Below are 23,914 nucleotides of genomic sequence, written 5' to 3'. Positions count from 1 at the left end.
AGATGCGAGTGCTGACGGTGCAGGCGAGCAGCAGCGGGATCAATGCTAGCACTCCCTGGGGGACAGACCAAGTGAGGATGAACCAAAGGCCAATTAAAGACCTCCAGCAGCAACGACTTCAGGATCCGTAGTCTCCCATCCGTATGTCATGAGTCAGCGCTTTGGATGTAAAAGGGTCGGTTTGTTTTTAAACAAGTGGGACTGGAGTAATTCGTAATTAATAACCTGCCCAAGTGATGCAGCCCCTTCCACCCACAGGTGAGCCGGGAGGGGATTCCTCCCCACGCGGTCGGGGGCTCAGAGATGGTCCTGATGGTGTGGGCAGCAGCTGAGCCCCCGGGGTGCAGGGGCACCTGGAGGAGCCCCGAAGCCTCTGGAGCTGGTGCCTCCTTGCTGTTGGCATTGCACAGATCAGGTGGTTTTGTCTTTTGCTTGACTGGGTGATGGCAGCTCATGCTGTCAGCTGCTGAATCCAAATGCGAATTTAACACACGCTTCTGACGCTGACGTTAGCTTTCCACAAGCGTGCTCGCTGCTCAGCTTAATTATATGAATGTCCATCAAGAACAAATACAGAAAGGGCAGAGCTGAGGCTGAAATAAAGTTATTTGCAGATGTGGATGAACACTAATAGAAAGTATATTATATTACTGTACCCATCTCAATGCAAGATGAAAGGAAATATGCTTCAAAACAAAGGAGAGCTGCAAATTCGGGCTACCAGAGCAACGTTGCTCCGCTTGGATCCAAAATGATTACCCGCTAATAAAGGAGGGGGCCAAGTCCACTCCAGCCTGGCTCTGGAGGGAACGGAAATCAGATTTTGGCTTGAAATGTGTTACAGCAATCTCCGTAATACAAAATAAAGTCTGGCAGATGGAGTTATTTTTATCCAAAGCCAGTTCTGTTTAGTAGGTCTGTGGCTATAACTGATGTCCCTTTGCTATTTCCTCTTCCCTCCGGTTCCTCTGCCTCAGTTTCTCCAAGGCAGTGATGAGATTGGAGCAGACAACCGCTGGTATATTTGGGGAGGATCCTACCTTACTTAGCTGTAAAAATAAATTGTGAATTTTGCATCCACCCTCAGCATTTGGCCTGTTTATATTGCCAAATAAATTCTTTAAAGAAGTACTGTACTTCACAGGAGAGCTTGTCAAGGTAAATACCTTCATTTACATAAAATGTGACTAGCAATTGAAATGTTAAAGCCATAAAGAGCAAGTTTATGATCCATCCTTGATGCTTGGATGTATAATATGACAAGGGGGAAAATAGTGCGCCTTGCAACATTTACTAAATTGGTGTGTTGACTCTGGGGATGGAAATGGGAGATTTGAAAAAACAGGTTGGAGGGGGTTTTTTGAGTTGTTTTGTGGTTTGGTTTTTTTTTTTTTTTTCCCCCATAAATATGAGTCCCTTCCACAGCCTTCAAACAGTTGGCTTTTAAATACTCTCCTCCAGCTTGGAAACAGCAGCTAGCTAAACAAACAAACAGACGGCTGGGCAGGGACCTGCGTGGGAAGGAGCTACCTGGCACGCATGGCTCCCAGGGGATGCTCCTTGGGTCATGGGGGGGGTGGCAGGACCCTGGCAGGGGAGGGGGGGTTGCGGAGCACCCCGACCATGCACTCCCATGGGCCGGTGTCCCCTGACATCCCCCAAAAAAGTGGAAGCGGGAAGCAGTGCCCACACGCCATTATGCGTACAGCAGAGGTCTGAGCAGCAGCTCCTGCAGCCCCATCGTTCACGGCCGACTTTGCTGTCAGCGGTGAGGCTGGTGTGGGGCTGAGCTGCTCCCGGCTTCGGGGTCGCTCAGCTGGGTCACAGGGACTGATCCTGCCCGGGTCTCTCTACCTCCTACACCCCAGGAGCAAAGGCAACGCCATGCTTTGCTGGGGCTGACCCAGCCTTTGATCTAAACAGTCATTTCTCACTGTGATTGAATAGACACTTATAATTCAGGGTTTTCTTTTAAACTTTTTAAAAGGGAGGGGAAACCAATTTAAACCACTTCAAATCCTAAATAATACTTTAAAAAAGTGAATAAAAAGGATAAAATGGACTGCTGCCTACATACACACCACAGTGAAATTATAATATCCACACTTAATGCTCTGGGAGGTTTGATAGTGCATGTTCCTCACCTGAACTCAGTACGAACATTTCAGCCATTCATTCATGCTCGTACCCTTCTCAATTCATTGAAACCACTTCAAGCAAAAATCATTTGAAAGAAATTACCTCTGTGTATTACACCATGAGCAGTGAGAAATGTCCCACATGAGCCTCTCCAGCCCCCAAAGCAATAAAATTTCTGCTGAAGTGGATGATATAATGACTCAGGGAAAAGAAGTCCCCATGACAACAAGAGGTAAGAGTAATCCATGAAAAGCAAAAGACTCCGACCTCTCTCGATACAAGGTGTCACCAATTTGTGCCGGAATTTTCACTTTGAAAATCAAAAGCCTTTGTCCATAACTTTGAGAACCTGGTGTTCCTTCTTCGCTAGTCTGGGCTTCGAACAGAGCAGAATAAGCCTCACTAAATCAGAAACTGAGCAGGGGTCAGACTCATCATTTAAACTCATGAACGTAACCAACTGACACTTTGCCTTTCTCTTTTCCAAGGGGGCTGTTTTTCCCCAGGCTTGTTTATGGGGTTTTTGTAGCATCTACATGCTTGAGTGATACTGCATTCACACACAGAGTGAAGCTCACAAACTTTGACACTACAAGTAACACTTAAACCATTAGCAGCAAAGCACTGTAGTGCTTACTTAGCTGATGACCAAGCAAAATCCTACAGAAAGAGTGCTCTTGAAAATACAGTGCAACAGTTAGATTATTTCAGGCCTGGAGACATATGGCACTTCCCTATGTGCTCCATGGGATCCTCCAAAAGTTATGGGAAGAGGCATCTCCACCTCTTGGCTGGTTTTCTGAGCCCTGGGTTCATATCCCTCCCAAGTGCTTCTGCTGGGAGGCGCTGGGCTGCTCCCGTTCGTGGGGTCCAGGCACACGCTGGGGCTCAGAGGGGCAGCGGGGCAGGACCCAGCTGGGTGCAGTGGTGGGACATGGCGCTGGCGCACCCTCCCTCCTCCCTGCCAAGCGAGCATCCCTGCTGGGGCTGAGTGGGGCAGGTACGTGGGGGCTGCCAAGGCGGGGTTCAGCACACGCCCGTGCTGCCTCCCCCCTCCCAGTGGCTCTCTCTGCACAACGTGCCCGTCGTCACCTGCAAACAAATACATTTTACCTGGAGGCAGAAGCAGCAACCAGCTCTGCAGGAGCAGGCGCTCCGGAGCTCTCCCCTGCTAGCGTGTTGTCCCTTACACTTCTCTCACTCTCTTTGCAAGAAGAGCAAGTGCAGTGTGGAGGGGCTACAGGTGCTGAAAGCAGCTGCCATTCCCATGGCTACAATCAAGTAGCCTGTGGATAACCATCATTAGGTGATAAAATACTGCAAAGAGGCTCAATTCATTCCCGCATCCCATCCCTTGAGCTGAAACTGAGCGAAAAGGCCTAGAGAAGACTGCTGCCCAGCAATGGTGCAGGGTGGGTTCCCCTGGCCCAGCACACAGGCAGGGGCAGAGGTCAGGACACCCCCAGCTCTGGCGTACAGTGGGTTCACTCCGGTAGCTCTGAGTGCAGAAGAAAATCCATGCCTGATGCTGGAATGGCCTCCCTCCAGCCCCCAGATAGGTGAAACACAGGGACCAACCAGCGAAGAGCCTGCCCCCCCTCCACCAGCTTTACCGAGAGCTGGACCCTGGCATCGGTGGGAAGTCGGTGCTGCACATGTGTGCTTGCTCTGTGTGGAAGACTTGGGCTAGAAAAAAAAACAGTGCACATGTAGGATCTAAACCAGACCTAAAGGTTTAGGAAAGGTGAAGGGGACAAGGTACTGAAAGAACTACATTACATAGAAATACTTGTACAGTCTTCAACCCAGATTAATCCCAATGCATTGGATCCACAGAGGAGAGAGGGCAGCTGAGTCACTACATTTCAGCAAAAGCCAACTCACAGCAGGCCCCAGAAAAAAAAAAAAAAAAAAATCAATACACTTTCCCTAAGTTATCAGAAGTGCAGAGGGCACAGTACACTGGGAAGGCCTTTTGCAGAGAAACACAGCAGTTACCAGGCATCTGCAGCGGTGCCCGTCATTAGCAGCAAACCCCGATCTATCCATCCACTGTAGGTGTTCCTGTAGTGCCCATCAGCACAGACTCACAGCGCTGATGGAAGTGGTTTGATTTTCTGAATATCCCGAGCTGATCGGAGAGGCACAAGCATTACCCAGCACCGCAATTACAGCTCACAGTGAGGGTCACACTGTGTGGGACCAAGGCGGAAATGGCCCCAAGCTATTGCTGTCCAACAGCTGTGAAGGGATGCTGCAGGGGGGTCTCATCACACATCCTCGGACACAACCGGCACTGTTCCTGCCGGCAGCCGCAGTGGCGAGAGCCGGGTGCTCCGAGGTAGGACCAGCCCTGATGCACACAGAGACGGCCCCGCCATGCCAGCCTCCAGATCAGCACAGCAGGAGGGTGGGTGAGACGACACACGTTCCCCGGGAGGAGCAGAGCCCGTTACAACGATAACAGCGCATGACAGCCGCTTCCCCAATACAGACGAGTTTAATGTCCACAGGGACACGACTGAGAGCATTGGCTCCGCAGCCACAGCCAACTGCTCCTTGGAACCGCTGGCTCGAGAGCACATGTTTATTACTGGGAGAAGAGCTCCCTGTCATGGTATTATTCATTATTTGTATGAGGGTAGCAGCTCACAGAATAACACACAGGCCTGACTGTTAGGGAGAACGCTCCAAAAAAACCAGACAGGCAGTGAAAGTAGCATTAGACATGCAAACCATTTCATTGCCTGTCATGGTGACTGCTCCCTGCAGTGGCTGCAACAGGACTGCTCCATGCATAAAGCTACACCCCTGTATAAGTGCTTAACGTGTGGAGGCCTAGAGCAGAGTGAGAGGAATGTGGTCTAATTACAGAGACATTGCTGCAGCTTCTCCGTGAAGGCTCCACTGAGAGGGAGGAAAGGAGTAAAGCAACGTGCATGCACACAAAGAATTTAACTCCTGATTATTTGGAATAATTTTCAAATCAGTGAACTTTAAAACTCCACAATTTGAGCTTACCACTGTCAGATACACTCTTTGCATTGTGGAGATCATATTTTTATTAAAACTTCAAATCTGTTTCCAAAATACTGTTACAAATCCTCACTTTTCTGCTAAACACAGCATGTCAAGACAGCCTTGAAAGTGTGAACGGACAAAACTGAAGCACCTCACCGTGCTGAGCCCGCGGGCAGCTGGGAACAGTGGACTCAGAGCACTGGGCTGTTCCACTCAGCTCAGAGAGCTACCGAGATGCCAAAGTGCTAACATCTATTGTGTTGGTCATTTGCGCAAGCAGAACGACCCAGCTAAAGCACCATCTGTCCTGGTGCTAAGAGCCCCTGCTCTCTTCACACAACCACCCGAACGTGTTCCTCCTTCGACACCAGCAGCATCTGAGCATCTGGAGGTGTCAGCGTCTGCACATGTGAAATTGTCCCACTGCTGAAACCACTGGCAGCGGGGCAGCTGTGCAATGCCAACAGGACTGCCTCCCCTTCTCCTCCAGTCACATAAAGCCACCTGGGACCACACTGAAGCCAGGGCTCCGCTGCAGACCCCACGTCCAGCCCTCCAGTACGCAGCCTCTCCAATGGCTGTCGCAGCAGACACCAAACTGAGGCCTCAAGCACTGCAGGGTGACAAACTTCTCCAAGGGGCAGACACTGCGGGCAGTTTGCATTTCCTATTATCCACAAAGTCATCTCATGCTCGTGCAGTCTTCTTTCATGCCCAGGCAAGGAACTCAGGCATATCCCAGATGCTGCTTCTGTTTGTACTGGTAATGAGCATTTGTAGATGTAAGCTAAATTCCTTCAGTGCTCAGGGGCCTCCAAAGTCTTCCCATCATTCTGCTGTCCTTGCTGCACTCTCAAAAAGGCTCTCAGTTCATTTCCAACTGCAGGATAGCTCAGGGCAGAGCTCATGGCATGGGCCATGCCCATTGAGGCATGAGCATCGTGCGGGAGAGAGCACGTCACCCATGCAAACGCCTCTGGTCCGGCCTGGCCACAGGAGCCGTGCAGGGCAGTTACCTGTGCCTGGGCTGACTGGGCAGCAAGAGCTGCCCTGGGTGTGCGAGGGAGCAGAAAGACGCTTGAGCACTGACTAAAAATCAACAGCAGTTCCTACCGGGAATGATGGCATATCCTGTGGTTTAGAAGGACTGCAGAGGTTAGAGAGCCGCTAGCAACTTCCAAAGGAAAGACAGACACCTGCTCCTTACCACAACCTTCCTCCATGGTGGGACCAAATTCTGGCATATTGTAAGGGACAAAGTCAGCAAAGTTCATCATGGAAGATAATATTTACTGCCAGGTATCAGCATCCCGGACTTAAGAGAGAGAGCTGAAGATATGCAAGTAATACATACACCAGAGAGAACTATTGCCACACTGTTAATAAAAAGGAAAGGTTAAAAGTCACTTCCCACTCAGCCTTTAACACAGTTTAATAGTAGTCAAGTTACATTCTGCATTAAGGGGGAAGCAAGCTAGGAAATTTATATACAAAAGTTAATGTACATGAGGGTATTAAGTGCAGTTTAAGGAAAGCTGTATCATTGAACTTGTCCTTCAGACAGCCCAACATTAGGATGTACGGAATCACAAATTACAATTACACAAAATTCTGTCAGCATAACAGCAACCGACCAAAACAAGCCTTCGACCCAGTTCGCATCAGTACATGTGTAGGAAGACCTCAGTTCGGTAATTTCTACATAAACTTTGACTGCAGAGCTAAAGCAATCACAGACAGCACAGCTTTCCCTAAAGGTTACCAGGAAAACAGAACAGACTGCAGAGAGCTGGTGTAACAGGCTTACCACACCGCACCAGCCAACAGGCAGAAAGCTATATTTGCACCAACTTCAGCCTCTGACTACTGTCCCGATATAGATCCTGGACACAGTGTTTATAGCTGACTAACCTCAAGGCAGCAAAGACATGAATAACACAGCATGGGACACACGCAAAAGAAATGGTAGTGCTTAGGTACTGTCTCCATTTTCCAGGCGGAGAAACTAAGGTGGGGAAACTGCTGCCTTTCCCTACAGCTCTGCCAGACTAGAAGATATTCTCAGTACTGAATGACAAAGCAAGGAATCCTAAGGGTCTGCTGTTTCCTTATTTCACTACATAAGAAAAAACTTGACAGTATTAAAAGCTAACAGTTTATAATGCATAAAAAGAAGTGTTATATGCAAAATATAAACAAGTGATAGAAGTCACTGTAAGGAGATGCTGATATAAACACTTCAATAGTTGCTTCTTTGCTTAAAGAAAATTGACAGTTCTGTGGATAGGAAAAATCTCCAATTACCCTACCTGGGACACAGCTGCAAGCAGTCAGCCTTCTTGGCACACTCAATCAGGTAATCTCAGAGAAGGTCAGGAAGAAACAGCTGCTCATATGGATGGCAATCTTTCCCCCCCTCCATTTTTGCTTAGTATTTGTACAGCACCAAGTGGCCCAGCCTCCTGGTCCATCACAACAGCCTGGTATCAGTAAAGCACCAGGGGAAACCTGTTGCGGCCGCTGAGGCACGGATCACCAGCGCTGTGCAACCTGGTGTCCTGTGGCAGCAAGGCTGAAAAACTTGCGAGGAGAAAGAAGAATGCTGTTTGGACTGGGCAAGAGTGAAAATGGCTTTAGGTTATGCAATTAGGGCAAATCCTCAGGACCACAATGGCAATTAAGTGGAAGTGTAATTTATTTATCTCACAACCAGAGAATCCATCCCCATACTCTGCCCAGGACCCTCACAAATCAGCTCTGACCCAACCTTTTTTTCTCCCACCTCTTTACCAACCAGTGCAGCACAACATCAGCTAAACAAACCACAGAGCTACTGCAGGGACGAAAAAATATCAAAATGCATTCTGCAAATGAAAACCTGTGTGTGCCTTTTACTCCACGAGAGGAGTTACACCCACGCTCTAGCCCTTTTCTTGTAGCATGACTTTAAAGACGAAAAGGCAGCTGCTTGCCATATTCAGTGCTTGATCTTCTTCTGCCTATTTTAAATAAAACCAAACCTTTTTATATGCCACTTTCTAGCCTCTTCCAGCAAGTTTCTAAACTTGTTTTTCAAGGCAAGCCTTTCCTGCAGGAAAACTCAGTAAAATAAGATACTGTGTCTGAAATTATATATATAAATACAATAACCACAGTCAAGCCTTTATTCCTTCCTCATGTTGGTAGAGCACACTGAAAACACTCTCAGAGACAAATGCGCTTTTGGTGCTGATCTCCACTTTATTGAAGTCCCTCAAGAAAATCCCTCAGCATTTTAACAAAGCCAAGTGGATTCTACCCCAAGTAAGTGTTATGAAGACTTTGCTTCCACAGTTGTCACAGAAAACCGCCTGGAGTTCCTCACATTTAAATGGCGTTGACATGAAGACTGTGTACTCTATTTTAATAAAGAGTGACCAGATAATCCAAGCAGTAACTAACTTGCTGCCTCTATTTATTTTTTCCTTCATTTTCAGAGCAGCTAAACAACTACCATACTAAGCACAACCAAAAAGACAGAACTTTATCAGCTCAGCCACAGACTATTTCTTATAAAGAAACTGGTATGGGTTGCTTTTAACCGTAAACTAAAAAACTACTAATAATTTGCAAGTTCCAATAAGGTACTGCATTCTTTTTAGTTTTGAGAGTGAGAGAGAGAGAGAGAGAAAGTGAGAGAGAGAGAGAGAGAAACCCTGAGCCATCACAATTCATTGATTTGCTAAACCTGCCAAGCACTTAACACTTCATTACTGCAGTCCAGTATTCTCTAATAATCAGAACTTTTAGCGTAAGATTCCCTTAAAATGTTACCCTGTGTCAGACAACAACATTTAGAGACTTCTTCACGAATAAAATTAGATTTTGTCAATGGAAAAAAACTTTCGGACGTGGAACTTGTTGAATAAAGAGCAAATCTTATTTGTGAAGTGAACCCTGCAGCTTGTATGAAAGCAGGCATCCTTCTTCACTTCAAAGCCCTTAGCATCACCTGGAACAACTTGCAATCTTGTTTATTTCAGTAATTATTAATTACTGACCTATTTAGACGTGTTTTACGCCAAGCACAGCTGAACCGCTACGGTCTGCTCAAGCGCTCTGTGCACGGGAGTTACAGACGAGGGATGTTTTTACACATTTTCTGCCTTCTCCCACCAGAACACCGCATTTTAAGTCACCGCGGCCGTCAGGCGAGGCACCCGCGCGGCCACCCGGCCTGCCCTGCCAGCGCGCTTCACCTGTCGCGCTCCGCGCCCGCCGCGGGCCCGGGACCCGCCATCGGCCGGGGCCCTCCGCGGGGTCCCCGGGACCCGCCGCCCAGCCACCTACCGGGGCCATCCGGAGGGGGCCGGGGACCCTCCGCCCCGCGGCTCGCCGGGGCCCCCGGGGCCGCCCGCCCCGGCGCACACGGACACCCCCCGCGCCCTCACCTGTACCACTCCAGCCCCTTCTCGTAGTTCCTGTCGAAGAAGTGGGGCTCGGTGCCCACGGCGCGCACGTCGGGGTGCGCCCGGATGGCCTCCAGCAGCGCCCGCGTCCCCCCCTTCTTCACCCCGATGATGAGGGCTTGCGGCAGCCGCTTCTCCCCGTAGTCCGGCGTGGTGCTGCCGCCGCCGCGGCTCCCCGGGCTGCCGGCCCGGCTCAGCTCCTCGTCCGTGGTGCTCGACTCCTGCGGGTCCCTCTCGAAGGCTCCGCTCTGCGCCGTGATCACCTCCCCGGCGGCCAGCGGCGTCCGCAGCCAGGCGCCCGCCGCTCCTTCCCGGCTGCTGTTGGAGGCCCGCGTCGGAGCGGCGGAGGCGGCCGGGGCACCGGGGCTGCCCGGCGGGCTGGCGGGGGAACGCGGGGCCGCCGTGCTGGGGAGCGCGGCGGGGGAGCGGGGGGCCCCGGGGGCCGCCGTGCCGGGGAGCGCGGCGGGGGAGCGCGGGGCCGCCGTGCCGGGAAGGGCGGCCGGGGAGCGCAGGGCGCCCGGGCCGGTGCCCCCCATGAGGCTGTAGCACAGGTAGGTGAGGCAGAGCGAGAGGCTGCACATGCAGAGGAGCTTCCGCGCCGGGGGCACCTTAGAGCCGCGCCCGCCCGGCACCCCCGGCTGGGCGGGGGGGGACATGGCTGCTCCCCGCTCCTCGCCCCGGGCACCGGGCGCACATGGTGTCAGCCGCCGCCCGGCCGCCCCAGCCGCATGGGGCGCCGCTGCCCTCCCGCCCCGCCGCCGCCGGGGGGGAGCCCCGCATGGCACGGTCGCCGCCGGCCCCCGCCGGGCACCGGGGCGCCTGGGCTCAGCGCGGCTGCGCTCCGGCGCCGCCCCGGTGCCGCCGGCTCCGCACTGTTGCCGCCCGAGTTCCTGCTGCTAAACTTTGTGCCGGGTGGGAGGCGGGAGCGCGCTCCCGGCGCGGGGAGGGCCCGCCCCCGCCGCCGCCGCCGCCGCCGCCGCCGCCGCCGAGAGCGCGGGGAGCGCGCCGGGCCCCGCCGAGCGCCGCGCCGGCAGCGCCGGGCCGGGCGGGGGCAGCGGCGGGCGGAGCGGGGCAGCACCGCGGACAGCGGCCGGGCAGCACCGCGGACAGCGGCGGGTGGCGGCGGAGCGGCCCCCGGGCGGCGGCGGGGAGAGCAGGGAGCCGCGCCGGGGGCAGCGCTCGCCAGGGCAGGCCCCGGCTGGCTGCAGCCCCGCTGACCCCCGGTGTGCTGGGGACAGCCCGCGGCAGCCCCGCACCCCGCCCGCCCCATCTGCTCCCCAGATCCACCTGCGGTGCCACATCCACCCCTTGCCAGTGCTCACGGCCGCAGGGAGGGCACGGGCCCCCAACGGCAGGAGGCTGTGCCAGCTGCCCTCTGCAAATCCTTCTCCTTTCCCTCAGCAGAAATCACCATGCTACAGCTCCTTGACCGCTTGTCCCAGCCTGCTCCCCTCTGGCCCCCCCAAAGCACTTTCTCTATTTTCACCCTCTTGTCCCACTGCCCCCAGCCCATGGCTCCTGCCCAAATCCTCCAGCTCCCTGAAGAGGAACACCTAGACAGGACGATGGGACAGCCCCATGCAGCAGGGCTGAGGTCCCCTGGCTCTTGGCCCTCTGAGGATCTGGAGCAGAGTGGATAGGTTTCATAGGGCAGCCTGCTGTCTCCTGGGAGCTTGAGGAGACTGTGGGCAGGGGCAGGCAATAGCTTCTTCACTGGTACAGTAGAGCTAAGGGCCATTTCGAGCATGGAGGGTTCATAGTTTAGGTGCCAGGAGCTGCACTAGTATGTGAGGCCAATTACACCCTCGCACGCTGCTCTTCCAGGAACTCTGTCCCCAGCATTGGTGGAGCAGGCTGGGGCTGAGAGCTTCCCTCCTCACAGTTTTTCTGGAGCAGCCACCACCTCTTCCCAGCTCCACATTTTGGCACTTCCCACCTCCAGTTCTCAGCTTTGGCTTTAGCAAGGATTTTGTGAGGGTAGAAATGCTTTAGTGTCTCTCAGCTTCCTTCTATCCCTCATTCTGGGGTCTCCCAGGAGTCTCTCCCTCGTAGGTGTTGTACTGTGGCATTGGGGCACATCACAGCTTTTGGCATCCTGGCCACCATGGTCCCCCTCAGCAGAACAGTGCTGGTGTCACAGCGGTGACTTGAGGAACACAGTCATTTGCTAAAGCCCTCACAGGTGAACAAGCAGCAATCTAACCTTTTGCACCTGAACTGCTACCCCCAAACCACCAGCACCATCTGCATGCTGCACATCACCCAAAGAGCCAGCACCTGATCCAGGTGGCAAAAGCTGCAGAGCAGCTGTGTGTTAACACATACGAGGGCCACAGCTGGCCTTTTGAGCAAGGGCTGGAAAAGTGCAGAGTACATTTCCAGCCTTGTGTGGCTGTGAGTGCTGGGTACCTCACCCTGCCCACGAGCAGAAGGCGCGTTTGGAGGCACTGACCCTTCTCCACTAGCCTCCACTTTGGGAAACTGCAGAGCTGTGCACCCCACCATGCAGACGTGCTCTGGGTGAGGGCTGAATGGGAGAGAGCTGGCAGAGCTCCCTCATGCTCCCCCAGCTGACTGGATTTTACAGGGGAAGTCCAGGGATTGCTCCAAATCTTGCTGTTACTGTGTGAAGCTCAGCAGGGGACACCTCAGAGCAACATGCCATTGGAGTCTCAGCTATGCTTGGTCTTGCGGCAAAAGCAACATTTGAAAAAAAAATTAAGTGCCAATATTAACTAGATACCCAGGGCTGAGAAAAATATTCATTGAACAAGAGGAAGAGCACAGACTTTTCCCATAATGAACAAAAGCTCAATGCTGCTCTCAGCTGGACATGTGTTCTCTCTGTGCTGCTCCAGTTCCGATAGAGATTATTCCTTCATAATATATTTTTTATGGTACACATGAGACCTCTGAAATGCAGTGTCTTGTGTCCTGTAAATCATTTCCTGTAGCTCGTGGATCCCTTTTCAACTGCATTACGGTAATGTGAATGTTAAGGGACTAACTTGAACTGACAGAAGCAAAGGCTCGCATCCCTCACTCACAGCTTCCTGCCCTGCTGCTCAAAGGAGGCTGGACAGCCTGGGCCCAGGCGGCGGGTGCTTGGCCCGGGGGTCTTCCCTAGAGCTCTGCAGAGCCTTGCGGGGAGGCATGCGGTCCCTTCCCCGGACAGGCTGAGCCCACAGAAAAGTTGCTGCAAATTTAGTAATCAGACTTGAACCTTAAATGAAAATCCTGAGTAGGTGCGGTTTGGGTCATGGTGGAGGGGAGCACATGCTGCAGAACTGGGGACAGACTGATATTCTCAGGAAGCCCTGAGCAGAGTGGGTTCACCCTGCTGCTCTGCTTAACTTATATATATGTCCTTTCACATCACTGTTATAATATGTATAGGTCTACCTTGTGAGAGATGAATTTTCCTCATGTATGGAGATATATTTATTCCAAATTGGAGAACCCACAGAGTCTGCTGGCATCAATAAGCCTGCTCTCGAGTTTCCCAATATCACACCATAAAAAAAAAAAGAAATTGTTTTCCATTCCAAAAATATAAGATAAACCTGAAAATAGACACCATTTCATGAAGAGTCGCAGTGCTTTGGTCTTTCTTATACTGAGCACACATCTAAACCGCAGTGCTTAGCAAAATGCCCTGGCTTGACATCCCTGTGTCTCTTTTCCTGTGATGTGCTGCACAGAAGACTAATAGGATTTGCAGGCAAATCATACATAACGGAAAGACTATTTCTTCTCGGACACCAGCTTCCAGCCCAGAGGAAATTTTACAACCAGAATGTAAAGCCCTCTGAAACAAATGGTTTAGCCTTAAATGCCTGCTGCCTGGGCTCTGACTCTTTTTATTCATCATAGAATGTGTATTTCTCCTGCACGGATGTCAAACGCATCCATGAGCAGATCTGAGTGTTATCCAAGCGTCTGGTGGTGTTCAGCCGGTGGATGCAATAGGAGCTGATGGAGTGTAACACTTTATTTGACAGTTCTGCTTTTAAAGGCTTATGTATTTACACTGCATACCTGCACACTTCTAGTCACATTAATTAGCAATAGAGTGCTTCCCAAGCATCCAGTAAGTGCCCAGTCTAGCGAGGCCAACTGGTGCTGTTAGCCCTGTGTGGGAATTGCCAGGATAGGTCAGTCTGGTAAGTCATCTAGTTCATGCCCCAAATTTTGGCAGGGATCAAGATCAGTTGCTTTGGAGAAAGGTGGAAGAACTCTGTCGTGGGCAGCCATGGAGCAGCCTCCCCTCAGATGTAATTTCTTCTAAGTCCCCGTCATTTAGTGTGACTTGTGGCTGTCCCAGCCTGGGAGACATGCCTATGCTGCTGTCATCTCCAAAGGGACAGCAGTGCTGAGATTCACGCCAAACTCTTGGTTATGGGGACGTGTGACAATAAGTCATGGCAGGCAGCTGGGACCCCTTCCCTGCACCAGCTGGTAGGGCCTGACTCTGCACGTAGTAAAGAGATGGAGATAGGATGCAGAATGAAGCCCCACTTGTCGAAGAGGTGGCAGTCACCAACCTGCTCCTCTACCTGGATGCTCACAAGTCTATGGGGCCAGATGGGATCCACCCGAGGATAATGAGGGAGCTGGCAGAGGAGGTTGCCAAGCCACTCTCCTTCATTTATCAGCAGTCCTGGTCAACCAGGGAGGTCCCAGATGACTGGAAGTTAGCAAGTGTGACGCCCCTCTACAAGAAGGGTTGGAAGGAGGATCCGGGGAACTGTCAGCCTGACCTCGGTCAGCCAGGCCTGTCAGCCTGACCTCGGTGCCAGGAAAGGTCATGGAGCAGATCATCTTGAGTGCCATTACACGGCATGTGCGAGACAACCGGGGGATCAGGCTCAGCCAGCATGCGTTTATGAAAGGGAGGTCCTGCTTCACTAGCCTGGTCTCCTTCTATGACAAGGTGACCCGCTTAGTGGACGAGGGGCAGGCTGTGGATGTTGTCTACTTGGACTTTAGTAAGGCCTTTGGCACTGTCTCCCACAGCATTCTCCTGGAGAAGCTGTCTGCTCACAGCTTGGATAAAACTGCACTGTGTGCTGGTTTAAAAACTGGCTGGATGGCCTAGCCCAGAGAGTGGTGGTGAATGGAGTCAAATCCAGTTGGCGGCCAGACATGAGTGGTGTTCCCCAGGGCTCAGTACAGGGGCCGGTCCTGTTTAATATCTTTATCGATGATCTGGATGAGGGGATTGAGTGCACCCTCAGTAAGTTTGCAGACAACACCAAGTTGGGTGGAAGTGTCGATCTGCTGGAGGGCAGGAAGGCCCTGCAGAGGGACCTGGACAGGCTGGATCGTTGGGCCAGGGCCAACTGTATGAGATTCAACAAGGCTAAGTGCTGAGTCCCGCACTTGGGTCACAACAACCTCATGCAATGCTACAGGCTGGGGGAGGAGTGGCTGGAGAGCTGCCTGGCAGAAAAGGACCAGGGGGTGTTGGTCGACAGCCACCTGAACATGAGCCAGCAGTGTGCTCAGGTGGCCAAGAGGGCCAATGGCACCCTGGCTTGTATGAGGAATAGTGTGGCCAGCAGGACCAGGGAGGTGATAGTGCCCCTGTACTTGGCACTGGTGAGGCTGCACCTCGAGTACTGTGTTCAGTTTTGGGCCCCTCACTACAAGAAGGACATCGAGGTGCTGGAGCGTGTCCAAAGAAGGGCAACAAAGTTGATGAAGAGTCTAGAGAACAAATCTTACGAGGAGCGGCTGAGGGAGCTGGGGTTGTTTAGTCTGGAGAAGAGGAGGTTGAGGGGAGACCTTATCACTCTCTACAACTACCTGAAAGGAGGTTGTAGTGAGGTGGGGGTCGGTCTCTTCTCCCAAGTAACAAGTGATAGGATGAGAGGAAATGGCCTCAAGCTGCACCAGGGGAAGTTTAGGTTGGATATTAGGAAAAACTTCTTCACCAAAAGGGTAGTCAGGCACTGGAACAGGCTGCCCAGGGAAGTGGTTGAGTCTCCATCCCTGGAGGTATTTAAAAGACGGGTAGACGTGGTGTTTAGGGACATGGTTTAGTGGTGGACTTGGCAGTGCTAGGTTAACGGTTGGACTTGATGATCTTAAGGGTTTTTTCCAACCTTAACGATTCTATGATTCTATGATTCTATTAAGGCAAGACTCTAATTAGAGCCATTCTGCCCACATAATAGACGGGAGAGCCCTTTCTCAGATGTTGCTGCACCTCCAAGCAGCACAAGGGTCTCTCATCCCTGGTTGGTGCTGTGCAAAGGCTGGTGGCCTGGTTCATGAAGGGGAAGCAGAATTCCACTCCAAGGCAGGGATGGGTGAGGGTTGGCTCTTTCTCTGTTTAGACATGGGAACATCCACCATGCTTATCACCTCTGCTCCAGGAACAGAAACTGGGAGAGGAACAGGGGCAGAGCCAGACTCCAAGGACAACCTCCAGACAGAAGAGCCCATCTGAGGGGACCTGGGCATGTTCAGCCAAGTGAGAGGAGGGATGGGGAGCATATCCCTGCTCTCTAAATGCACAAGCAGATGAGCACCAAGGAAGGAGGAAAATGGCCTCAGGTAACAGGCAGTGCTGGCACAAAAACAAGGAGGTATGAATTGGCACAAATGCATTTTGGCTGGAAATCAGATGGTTTCTAACTGTGGGAGAAATGTTGTTCTGGAACAGATTCCTGAGAGGAGTATTGGGGGCAAGGCATGCAATTAGTTTTAAGATTGAGTTTGAAATGGACTTTATAACATGGTTGCCAGCAATTGCAGGGAAATGGGATTTGATGGCCCACGCCATCCCTTCCAGTTCTATGCTCCTGTTGTGATTCACAAGAACCAATCTGAGAAGAAGACCTCTGACAGGAAAGGGCTCTTTAATCTATCAAAGACTTAACAAGACCCATTGATGGAAAGCTGGAATTAGACGCATTTGAGTGAAATGAAAAGTGTGTATTTTAACAGGAACAGTAATTTCCTTTTGTAATAATTTGTGAAGCGATATGGCAGGTTACCTCTCTTGGAAGGCTTTACACTGCGACTGGAAGTGCTTTGAAAGAAATGGTCCTACTTGGCCAAGCTGTAAGCTGGGGATGCGGTGCCTGCAGGAAAGTCTTTGGCCTGTGAATCTCTACATGCCGCTATCCCAATTATTCCTTCTGCTAAGAAGTAAGTTTCCAGAGATTATCACCTTATTTCCTGTCTTTTACAAACACTAGAAATATATTTTTCAGAAAACTTCAGAGGTTAGCCTCCCATAATTCCTCCTCATTGTTTACTTGTCATCAGAAGCAGTGAAACGCCTTGAAAAGAGGTAGATTAATTCACACGGTGCTCTACCTCCTTCAGGGAATGAATGAAGTTTGTAAATATATACTGAATAGAAAATAAACAGTAAAAATGCAATGACATTTAAACTCTAGTCCAAGAAGGCACTCAAGACGTTTTGCAGTAGCATTCCACACTGTCAAAGCATTTTCCCATTCATGGAAACAGCTTCAGGTTTAGAATAAGCGTTTGTTCTGATGGCTTTTAGTAGTGCCTCTTGTGATCTAAACTATACGGCCTTGCAACCTACATCCATCTTCCTTGCCTAAAATTAACAAAAGGTGGAAGAAAAGCATCTCTGGGCAAGCTGCTCAGAAACCAAACCCCCTGTTTCACTGATGCATTGTTCACAGTTGCTATGAAAGGGGGAACAGCTCTTAGACTTGGAAAACTCTATGTGCAACAAATATGTTGTGGTACATGATTTATACAGTGAGTAGTCCTGAAAATGTAGCCAGAGGGAAAGCCTTTCAGTCTGAGAGGTGGATGCTGACAGAGGCAATAGAAGGGGTTAGACAAGGGGCAGTCACAGGTGGCACAGGCACAGAAACGAACTAGATGGTCCCTCAAGGTCCCACCAGCCCTTGAAGTCTGTTTCTGTACACTCAGCATGGCCAAAGATCGTAAAGGCCCCTGGCTCCAACTATATGAGCGATCGGAGAGGTTGTGGTAAACGCTGGGGGAAGCGGCAGCTTCTGGGGTCTGTTGTTTCTGCTGTCACTGTTTTGATAAGCCAGCCCCTAGGAAAGCTGTGAAAAGACTGAAGCCAAGAGTTTTCCTTTCATTGCTGAACACTTGAATTACGTATCTGCTCCCTCTAATCCTCTCCATGTTTGCAGTAGTGGGGGTCTCCCTCCTCCCCCTTGCTTTTCCTACAAGCAGCCTGTGCCGACCTGGATCCGTGCGGCACTATGGGGAGAGCTGGCCTTGCTTCTCCTCGGAGAGGAGCCTGTCTGCAGGAGATGCAGATGGAGAAACACAAAGGCTGCAGCCACCATGCTCACAGCAAGCCCAGCCTGGGGCTGCTGGCAGCCCCAGAGACAGCCTCAAGCAGCAAGGCTACATGGGGCTCAGCCTGATGGGTGTCCCGCTAAGGGCAGCTGCACATCAAGGTCATGCTCTGCCATGGCCAGAGGCTCAGACCTCTCGCTGGTCCTGAGCAACCTGCTCCCACTCTGCAAGCCCCGGTTATTGCTCAGGACCGAAGCCTCCAGTTCATCTCGCAGCTGCCCTCAGTTTCACTGATAAGCACAGGAGCAGGCTGTTCTCCCTGTAGGAAGGGTATTGCAGGGCCTGTCCCATCTGTCATGTACTTACTCAGTGTAAGTAGTTGAGTGGCTCTATCTGCGCATTATCAGGAGATAATCTCCTGTTCTAATCTCGGCTCTTGCAGAATGAGGACCAGCGCTTGCAAAGGAAGCCCTTTGCTGATCACACAACAGGACGACATGGCAAAGCCACACTGAACACTGTGTTCAGCTGGCTGTCTCCATCCTGTGATAAAGTAGTGATGATGGTAGGAAAGGGGAAGGCAGCAGTTGCAGAGAAGCAGTCTCAGATTTGCAAGGTGGCTGAGTACATTATTTCTTGACTACAGAAAGGGAAACCAAGGCAGGGAGGGAGGAAGAGATTCGCCCGTGGTCACAGAGTGACTTTGATCCCAGTCTTGGAAGGCACAGTGTCCTCATCCCAGCCCCGGTGTGGGCACAGCATAGCCCTGCTCTGTCTCGGCGCTCAGGGCTGGAGGCTCGCAGAGGCTGGCAGCACATCACGCAGAGACCTGGCCCCAGCTGCCGACACTGCGGCTCTGTGGACAGGGCTGCCTCCAGGACAGCTGCAACAAGAGCATGGATGTGTCCTGCCACTGACGTGGACTGCAACACTGCTGGCTGCAGTGAGATCATTCTGAGCCATCATGACATCATGCAGCCAGCCAGCCAAGGATGAAAGATTAGCAGGACAGCCAGGAGACTGCCTGGCCTCTCCACCTCACCATCTGAGCCCCTTCAGTGACGCTGCTGGTGCCCTGCTCACTTGGTGCTGGAAGAGTCTCTGGATACTACAGCACTGGGGCAAATCCTGAACTGGGAAGGAGTGGGACATACCTACCAAACAGCGCAGAGCCTAGGGCCTTGGATACGGCTCATCTGCAGCACAGCCTGCTGCCAGCTTTGCATCAGGAGGCCAGATTAGAAGTGTTTTGCCAACATACACTGTGCTTTCTAAAATGCCCTTCACTTGCTGCATAGTCCACTCCAGGAGAAGAACACACTGGCTGGGTGGGCAGCTTGGTTGCCCGAGGAGTGTGCTGGGCCACTGTGCTGCAGCCTTGCACAGCATCACCCCCTCTGATGCAGGACATCTCCTGCACTTGCTCACAGACCAGGGATGATGGTCTATGGCAGGATGCCATTGAATCAGCACAGTCATGCCAGCCTCCCAGCTCCACCTCGGGTAGCTGGTTCATGCCGAGCTCTGAGGTGCTCCTCGTGTTACCATAGCAATCAGATAGGATGCTTGGAGAGGGAACGGTCAGCCTAGCCTCTGCAGCCATGTGCCCACAGGGGTGCAGCTCCTCCTGAGCCCCAGCCCAGAGCCCTACCAGTTGAGATGCTCTCTATTGCACACTGATGCTTGGGCCATGGAGCAAAGACACTGTCACCTCACTCACTTCATCCCTTCTCTGACGAAGACCTTCAGGTAGCCAGCAATGCTTCCAGTTTAAACTGTTAAATTAGAGCTGACAAACCCGTACAGACATCAGAACCTGATTCTGGATCATGACACACAATTCCCCAGCTTTGCCCTGGACACGGCTCAGCACCTGATGTCTCTGGTGCCACAGAGACCTGCTGCTCATTTGCTGCTCATCTGCTGCTCCTTGCTGCATGCCTCAGCACTGGCAGCAGTGGGGGCTCAGCCGGGAGGGCTTTCACCCTACTGCCATGGTACAGAGCTGCCCCCCTGAATCAGCATCAGGTTTTACAGGGACCCAGCAATGAGGCTTCCCAGGAGCTGCCCATGATCTACTGCCCTTCGCTGGCAGGAGCAAAGCCCAGTGTGGATCTCTGTAAATCATCCGTATTCTTCCTCATCCTTTCCTTTCCCCTACACAGTTCCTCCTCACTTGCCACTCAGCCAAGCCCTGCCAATTTCAGTAATTTAATCTCTGCTCATTAGATGGATCCTCCACCTCCCTCATCATTTCTGTAGCTCTTCTGTGAGCTGCCTAATTTATCACTCTCTGCCTGGTAACGAGGTACCCACTGTGCTCCCACTAAGATTTATTCTTCAGAAACACCCATGCCACCTACTCTGACTGCTTAGGGACTCTTCCTTTTAGGATTTTGAATTATTTTACTTGGGATTGAAATAGGATTAATAAATGATTATGACTATTCATTTACTAGATTTTGATACCACATCTGCCTTCCTTGGTTCTGGTATCTTCTATAGTTTAGAAGAAGAAACCTCTGCTAATGTATCCCTAACTGCTGTGATGCAAACAATACCTGAATTTCAAGTGGGGAAATGAACTATGCTCCATGCCTTATACGACCAACTAGACAGCGGGCTCTGAGCAAGACAGCAGTTAATGTAGCCTGGGATGACATTTAGCAACGTCTGAAGTCATTTCTTCTCTATCAAAAATGAGAAGTTCTTGTTCCCTCATGTTAGAAATATTGTTTAGATGTTAAATTTTACAAACCTGTCTGTTGTTTCATCATCATCTGGCTACCAGCTAGCTGCCAGTGTGGGATCAGAGCCTCGCCTGGCCAGCAGCACCGCAGACACAGCCTGAGACCTTCCGGGAGCCCGCTGCAGCACAGAGCCAGCTCCTATTACCCCTCCTTCACTGGCAGCAAACCAAGGAGGGTCACCGCCTGCCACAGAAGACAAAGGTGACACTGCCAGTGCTTGCCAAAATTGGTGGTGGGATGCAATCCTCACCACCACCCTGAACATCCTCCAGAGGTGGAAAGGAGAGGCAATCGCTGTACCTCCCCGTGGGTGTCTCAGAGAACATCTGAGCCTTTGTTAGAAGCATCAGAGAGGAGAGGAAGCAGGAAGGGAGCCAGAACTTTTTGGATAGTTTAGTTCAAATGAAACCCTTCTTGCCCACAAATACTCAGGACTCCTGCCTCTGAGGTATTCCCTGACAATGACAATTCACATCCCATAGCTGCAAGTGATGGAGCAGTCCTGCTCTGGAGTACAGAACGTCAAGGGATTAAGAAAAGGGCCAGGAAACAAAATGGGTGTTTGCCACACGTTCACCAATTTGCATGCAACCCTCTCTGATAAATTTTGCAACCTGAGCTTGTCCTCTGCTGTGCCAGAATACAGTAAATTTATTCAGCCTGTAATTTAGTCCAGCTGTAGGTGTGATTTCTAGGTAGAACTGACTCATGTAAAACAGTTGGCTTCACTTGGGAGCAGAAAACCCCTGTGGTGTGCCAAGCGACTGACTTTCATGAACTTGCGTCACTGTGTGTCAGGACAGGACGTTATCTGCAGCTAAAGCATACAGTCCACAGGGAAATAGCCCATGCTTCCCCGCATTGCCTCCTCTTGAGGAACCACAGCAGGGCTGCACTCGCATCTCCTGGGCTGCTGCATTTTGACCATGCTCTTCTCTGTACCTTCTTCTCCCTTGGTACCCGCCGGCTTGGAACACCAGGACTTGGCCTTGCTGGGAGCCGGCAATCCCCAGGTTCCCCCAGGACCGCAGCGGCAGAAGGAGGCTGGCAGCACACACTGCCCACCTCCAGCAGCACTCATCACCCATCCATGCCTCCAGCCACCCTCATCACCCATCTGGGCCTCCAGCAGCCCTCGTCACCCATCCGTGCCTCCAGCCTTTCCCTCCAACAACTGCTAATGGGATGGCTGGCGTGGTCCGGTGCTGTCCTTGCTGTGGCACTAGCTCAGTTCCCAGGACCTCTTAAATCTACAGGGTGGATCTGGGATGCTTCTGGGCTGGCTCCAGACTGGAGGCAGTGACCGAGAAGGAAAGGCTGCTGCCTCCTGCCAGGGGCTCAGGACACAGCGGGGAAAGGGTGGAGGACGGAGCTGGAAATGCCTACGCAGGGATCATTGGACCCTTTCGCTGCGAGGATTTCCCACCCCACTCTCCTCGTCCCTGTCCTGTGGATGGCAGGAGCTGTGCTGGTTACTGGCTCTTGCCTTCGCATCCCCTGCCTCGTTCCCCATTTCCGCGTTTCCAGCTGTGCAGCTTTCTGTCGCAGCTGAGCAATGCAACCAGTCCTGGCCGGGTTCAGTTTTTCTTCCATGATGTGAGAAGTGACAGCTCATAAACTTGAAAGAGTATCATCTGAAATGTTTGAGGAAAGGAAAAGCAAAGAAACCCCACAATGCCAATGCAACGGGACGGGGTCTGGATATCTGGTATTTTGTGATTCAGAAATCCACCGTGCAGCGAACTGAAAATAAAGTGGCTGCCTAACTAGCTGCTTAAACAAACTTCAGATTCATCTGAGCAGAGTTTCTAAATACTCGGATATAAAGGTCAAATAGTCCTTGCCAGCCCGTGAGCCTCTTTTACAGACAAGAATCAACTATGGCCCTCGTTATGGAAAACAGTCAAAATAATACAGTGATGCTACCTCCAAGAGAAAATAGATAGTGCAAGTTATTCCATCTTCCCTTTCAGCGATATCGGTTTAGAAAAAGCTAGGCTATTTACAGAGAGCATTTTGCTTCCAGTACTTTTGAAGTAAGTGAATTTTGAATTAGTTTAAGTGCAGGATAAATCAGTGAAATAGGAAGATCTTTACACTCCAATAAGATGCTATTACTCATAAGCATATTGCACTCTAGCTTGTGGACTAAAACTATCAGTGCATGACAGGACACCAAGGGCATGAAACACAGGGGATCCATGAAAATTAGCAAAGCACCTTTGGTATGAAGAGGTAATTTGGGATATTGATTGGTGATAATGGCAGCCCAATGCTGAGATAATCTGGCCAGATCCTGTGATCCTGGGTGCTCCAGACTGCTGTGAAAATTCCAAAACCCCTTCCAAGAGCAATCTGTATTTCTTCAGATTTCACACCAGAGGCTGAAGCAGAAACACAGAATTAAATGTTGTGCTGTTGTTAAGGACACTGTGTCCACTGTTACTCTTGTTTATCACATCAATCACACTGGCATGGAAGAACCACAGGCAGGAGCTCAGCCCCTCGCTGGGCACACCAAAAACACATCTGGTGGCAGGGCCTTTTTAATGAGGTTTTAACCTGGGTTAGAGGAGGGTGCACAGGATGGCAAATGCACAGAGATGGAGAGGAAGGGTGGAGCAGAGGCTGCTGCAGAGGAAGACGGAGCATCACCACAGGGCATTTGAGGAAATAATAATTTTTCTTTTTTACGTCTATGATCTCACTGCATGTGGGCACCCGCAGCTGGGCACAAGGAAACTTGGCACGGGAAGCTCCATGCTCTGCACCCCACTACACAGGTCTTTCTGACCATGGAACGACATTGGGGCATGCCCAGCTCCTGGCAGCACAGCATGAAGCTCTTGGTGTCTCCAGTGTCAGTTTGTATGATACAAATATGATAAGCAGGCAGAAAGGCAGACCTGGAGAGCTCCAGGGATGGCCAGACATGACATATCATGCTACATGCGTGCTGTCAGCCCCTGAGCAAGGCATACAGCAGAGGCAGTCGTTTCTGGCCCTTATCTTTGGACATCTCTCCAGGGAAAGAGCCTCCTTGGGTTGCAAGCCCAGACAGAAGCTGGTCATAGAGGAATGATGCTGAGTCTTCATCATCCACAGTCCCAGCTGGTTTCAAGCATGAAAATAAGAGGAAGAAAAGCAGATGGCTTTGCAGTTTCCACCATTTCTCTCCCCGTTCTCGTTCCAATAGGGAAGGAGCATCTGAGGCGAAGGCATTTCCATGCCTTGGGACAGTGCTTCCTACTTGTGACCCAGCCATGCCATATAAAAGAAGCACGCTCA

General features: G+C 51.4%; 1 protein-coding gene across 1 annotated transcript in view; it reads right to left on the bottom strand.

The window, feature by feature from the left end:
• The window catches only part of HS3ST4 (heparan sulfate-glucosamine 3-sulfotransferase 4), a gene marked incomplete at both ends in the record, with an annotated part of 64,751 nt that extends 54,487 nt beyond the window's left edge, over window positions 1-10,264 (bottom strand). Inside the window, one exon of the mRNA XM_082313209.1 lies at window positions 9,591-10,264. Coding sequence (XP_082169335.1) covers window positions 9,591-10,264 — 674 coding nt within the window. The remainder of the gene's footprint in view (window positions 1-9,590) is intronic.
• Between the last annotated feature and the right edge of the window lie 13,650 nt (window positions 10,265-23,914).

Source organism: Platalea leucorodia (assembly GCF_965183815.1).
Source record: "Platalea leucorodia genome assembly, chromosome: 5".
NCBI lineage: Eukaryota > Metazoa > Chordata > Aves > Pelecaniformes > Threskiornithidae > Platalea > Platalea leucorodia.
This window is presented reverse-complemented; position numbering and strand designations above follow the sequence as displayed.